The sequence below is a fragment of the Saccostrea cucullata genome, unplaced genomic scaffold, assembly GCF_032062105.1.
Source record: "Saccostrea cucullata isolate Sc308-1 unplaced genomic scaffold, CSIRO_AGI_Scuc_v1 ctg2939, whole genome shotgun sequence".
Taxonomy (NCBI): domain Eukaryota; kingdom Metazoa; phylum Mollusca; class Bivalvia; order Ostreida; family Ostreidae; genus Saccostrea; species Saccostrea cuccullata.
This window is the reverse complement of record NW_026941551.1, coordinates 42,185-47,380: the sequence shown is the minus strand read 5'-3', so window position 1 is coordinate 47,380 and position 5,196 is coordinate 42,185. Positions and strand designations below refer to the sequence as shown.

At 31.7% G+C, this 5,196-nt stretch overlaps 1 protein-coding gene across 1 annotated transcript; it reads left to right on the top strand.

The window, feature by feature from the left end:
• The first annotated feature begins 647 nt into the window (after positions 1-647).
• On the top strand, positions 648-2,232 carry LOC134258040 (uncharacterized). Its single transcript, XM_062740596.1, has 3 exons — positions 648-786; positions 1,313-1,457; positions 2,055-2,232. Exons 1-3 carry the CDS (start codon positions 655-657, stop codon positions 2,078-2,080), a joined length of 303 nt encoding a protein of 100 aa, XP_062596580.1. The 5' UTR covers positions 648-654; the 3' UTR covers positions 2,081-2,232.
• The last annotated feature ends 2,964 nt before the right edge of the window (positions 2,233-5,196 follow it).

Sequence of the window (5,196 nt, the reverse complement as noted above, 5' to 3'; positions counted from 1 at the left end):
TCATGCTATGTCCTCTCGATTGTGCTTTTGAGATTATAGGGCTACTCCTTCGATACTTATGTAAAAAATATGCACGTTGTTGCATTTATTCCCTGCAGATGAAAGTAATTTGATCGGCTTTTTAGAATTAAAAAAATTACAAGCAGCGTTCAATCCCTCAGAAATCTTTAACACTTCAAGACTTGCCTCCACTTGTCAATAAAAGATATCTGTCAAATTTGACGTTTTAATCCTGACACCACACAATACATAATTATATTGTAAGTGATATAAATACTTCTGTTCCTTTCATCGGGAAAATACATCGCAGAGGCTCGTGGTAAGTTCTTTGATTCTATTTCGTTTATTCTTAAAACAAACGATTTTTCCTTAGACAAAAAAAAATTTCACTTTTCTACTTTTCTTGAAGAAACGAGTTTGAGTTTCGATTTTCAGAAGTAAAAATTGATTTGTATTTCAAATGTATCTAATAAGGAAACTTAAAATTTGCTTACAAAAATTAGAGTCCGTTTTATATTATAAAGATTTAACTTAAACTTTAAATTGTAATAAGATTTGCTTGCATTGTTTCCTAAAGCGTTTATTTAAAATCTATATTTCAAATAAACCCTCGTTTTCATTAATTTTTTTTTTTACATTACAGCTTTGATTAATATGAGGAAGGAAAATACTGCCCTTTTCATTGTATTACTCTCTTGCCTTATCTTACACATGAGTGAAGCATGGCTCTTTGATATCCCTCCAAAATACGTCGGCAGCCCAGGAGTTTCAAAACGAAATTTTAAGGTAAGAATAATTTCTCGTTTTTATTAAGTGAATGTAAGTTTGAATGAAAATTTTAATATTTGTTCAAACAGCCTTTCGTCAAAACAAATCAAAATACTGCATATGTTTTGGAATGTAAGGCTCCTTTCATTTTCCATATTATTTTTAGTTTTGCCAGTGTAATTTTAACAACTTGGCTGAGGCATTGGGTTGAAATACACATGGCAAATGACGCATAAAATAGTAACTGCAATTAAATAGAAATAAAACCATGTTATTCCTATGTTTAAGATTAAGAATGAATATTAAAAAAAAAAGATTTTTGGGCCAAAAAAAATTATAAAAGACAAAGTGAATTTGTATATGTTCATATAAGTTTGACAATTTTCAATATTGAAATTACTGTTTCAAAAAAGTTAATAACATCTTCATATGTTCAGATATCAATTTTTTGCCCCATTCGTTACAAAACTGCAAAATCGTTAAATTCATTTCGATAATCCTTTGTTTCAACATGCTTAAAGGCATTTATTTTCATTAATTCAAGGGCCAGAATAGAGAAGAAACAGATAGAAATTTAATCCCAAAGGTTTTAAATCAAGATGGAGTGGGTAGCAGCAATCAGCAACAAATTCATTTATTATTGTTGGTTTTTAAACATTTACAACAGAAAGGAGACATCCTAGTAAAACGTATGTATTGAAACCAAACCATCATATTGAATTGTCATATTGAAAAAAAGGATTGTGAAAAAAACAAATGTATACCGATTACTACTTCATCAGTAAAAGTCAAGATAGAAATTATATGTTTAGAATCACAACTGCCTCTGAATATTTTCAAAGATACCATGAAAGCGTAACTGAAATAAGTTGAAGTTGTCAGATCCATTTTTAACAGTGTGGATCTATTTTAAGTATATTATATTGATATTCGAAAACATTTCTTTAAAAATATCGGTTACATTTAGTTTCTTGAAATGTAAATGATTAAAACTCAACAAAATAGTTGGCATCATAAATGGGTTTTCTTGTGAAAAGTCAAATAGAGATTTGACTTCATGTATATCAAGACGCAAATTGGGAATAAGCTGGAAAAATGTGTTTTGCTTTTCATTTAATAAAATCAATGAAAAACCCATAACGATACTCGGGTAGTGCTATACGTGTACAAGTAAACATACTAGGGTAGTGTTTTTCCTTTAAGCCAAACAATATACAATTATTTTTTCAATTTTTTATTATTGTTAAAAAAAGTTTAATTTTTCTCTTATCTATCTTGCTTTTTAGATACAGATATTGAAGAGTTCCACTGAAGGAGAAAGAAAAGGATTGCAGTGAAAGTTTCTTACCGTGGTGGATATGTATGAAAACCAAACGCATTTGTTGCAATTACCAAGTGATATGTGATCTGCCTTCTAAAGGAAAACCCTTTTAAAAAATCTAATAAAAGTGTATAAAATGGCAAGTTTTCCTTCGTTTTGTACAAAGAGGGTGAACGAAAACATATAGGGTTACCGTAGTAAAAAAATATTAGTCAATGAAAAAAAAGGCACACACCAAATAGAGTAAGAATTATTTTTCATTTTTGCTATTAATAAAGTTATTTTGAAAGTAAAATACATGTATGTTTTAAAATATTGTCTTGCTTAGCAAAAAGAAACCATGGGCCGATTGATTTGAAAGTTAACAAATTTTATGACAAACTTTTATTCGCTACAGGTATATTGTGTGATGTAATGTTAGCGTGTCAGTATACATGTATAAGAAAAAACCTAATCTTCAAGAAATGCCAGTGTTTAAGTCCAAAATAAATCTAAAATCAAGATCCTAAATTAAACGTAAGTTTGGAAGATGTCTTTGCAAAGAGTGATTTAAACTTTTTTGAATACATAATATTGAATAATCTTTTCTTAGATCGACCTCCTCAAGTTTAAAGTATATACTAAGTTCTTTTAAAGATTTCCAATATGCTTTCCTAACTATGAAAAGATTGAAATAACAAAAAGTGATCAATCTAATAAATTATTCAAAGAAGAAGAAACAAAAACAATGCCCCCTGAAATTTTCGCATATTGTATATTTCAACATTTCATATACGATTCTTTAATTTGTCAATGTTAGTTATATTTAATTCTTTTGTTCCATTATATGCAATTACAATTATGTAAATGGCACTTAGGGCGTTTGAGCTGATTTTACCAACTACAATAATCATGTAATATATGAATCCATCAATAGTCGGATTTCCACCTAGTGGCATCTGTTTCGCCACTAAATTTTTAACTCAGAGTATAATAATAATACAATATGGGTTAAAAAATTATTACCGAAACAAGTGCCTGTGTTTCCACCTCCTGCAGTGGAAATCGAACCTGCAAAATATGATTCAGCATACGGTTCAACTGAAGACTCCGCAAATCCAGAGCACATTGCGTAATCGCTGTGCGTTAGTATACTCCTGGCATTAAAAAATCATTCATGATTTTATTTTCAGTCTTACTACATTAATTGTACATTAATATTTCTGAAGATGTTCGTACAATATGACATAGTGTCACGATGATTAAAAGGTACGTGACATAGACGTTTTTAATTGAATTAAAGGGTAACCAAGGAGGTAATTTTAACAAGGAAAATCACGAAAATGTGGATAATAGTCACAATTATCATTTGTAGTCCAAAGGAACAAAAAGAGGAAAAGATATTTTCAGAATTGAATGTATATACTTTTATTATCATAAAGGATAGTTTTTAATTTTTGTTTACAATGCAAAGTCATATATGTATTTATACAAAATATTTATATAAAAATATTAAACGTTAAAAATTTTAACAAAGGATGTATGCCGTGTAGTCTGAATTAGTTCTGTGACACCATTCATGTTGACCTTTAACATATTCATACTGAAAGTAAACTGACTCCTTCGCATTACTTGTTGTGTTAATTAGTGATCCATGATGACGTGAAATTTGGTAACTCGCTCACTATAAGGAGATTTGGTGTCATGACACCGGATATACTTGGAGCAGACATAACACTACAACCCTAATCAAATCAATGTAGTATCACACATATATCTATTTTTCTTGCCATTTAAAGTTGCATGTTGAGTTACAAATGGAACCCAATGCAAGCTTGGGCAACGAAAAATTCCAGAGAAATTAGAAAAAATTACGCTACAAAGCAATCAATATAATAACTGAATTGCATTTAAGTAAGGTCTACTAATTAAGGCCTTAATGTAAATGCTAATTGCTCTTTCTGGACATGTTAAAAGAAACAAGAGGTTAAGATGATTCAAGCATGATATTTGTAACCATTTGATATGATTTTTAGAGGACTATCTGAATCTGTCTCTCTAATGTTAAAGATTTTTTATCTCACCTTAGCTAAAAGCTTCGGTGAGCCTTTCTGATCACCCTTGTCCGTCGTCCATCTGTCTGTTTGTCTGAAAAGTTTTAACTTTCCGATTTCTTCTCAATGCACGCTCGACCAATTTTAATCAAACTTTATACAAAGCAGTTCTTGGAAGGAGGGGAATTAAAACGAAGGTCCAAGCCTCCTTACAAGCAGCAATAATCAACAAAAAAGAGGCCCGTGGGCCACATCTCTCACCTGAGAAGCTTTGACCATGCTGTTCTTTACCAGATTTCCCCCTTGTAATACCTATTGTGACCCAACCCTAACCTAAGGGTCATAATTTGGACAATTTAAAATCTACACTATGGATTCTTCCATATAAGTTTCAGCTTTTTGGTCCAGTGGTTCTTGAGAAGATTTTCCTATATATTTCTATGTAAAACTTGGATTCTTTTTTGTGGCCCCGCCCTCCCCCAGGGGGTCATCATTTTTTACAATTTTGAATCTACACTACCCCAGGATGCTTCCACACAAGTTTCAGCTTTTCTGGCCCAGTGGTTCTTGAGTAGAAGATTTTCAAAGATTTTTCCTACATATTTCTATGTAAAACTTTGATTCCCTATTGTGGCCCCGCCCAACCCCGGGGGTCATCATTTGAACAATTTAGAATTTACACTACTCCTGGATGCTTCCAAACAAGTTTCAGCTTTTCTGGCCCAGTGGTTCTTGAGAAGAAGATTTTAAAAGATTTTTCCTATATATTTCTATGTAAAACTTTGATTCCCAATTGTGGCATCGCCCTACCTTCAGGGGGTCATCAATTTTACAATTTAGAATCTACACTACCCCCAGGATGCTTTCACTTAAGTTTCAGCTTTTCTGGCCCAGTGGTTCTTGAGAAAAAGATTTTAAAAGATTTTCCCTATATATTTCTATGTAAAACTGGATTACATGTACCTATTGTGGCCTCGCCCCAACCCCCGGGGATCATGATTTGAACAATTTAGAATCTACACTAACCCTGGATGCTTCCACATCAGTTTCAGCTTTTCTGACCCAGTGGTTCTT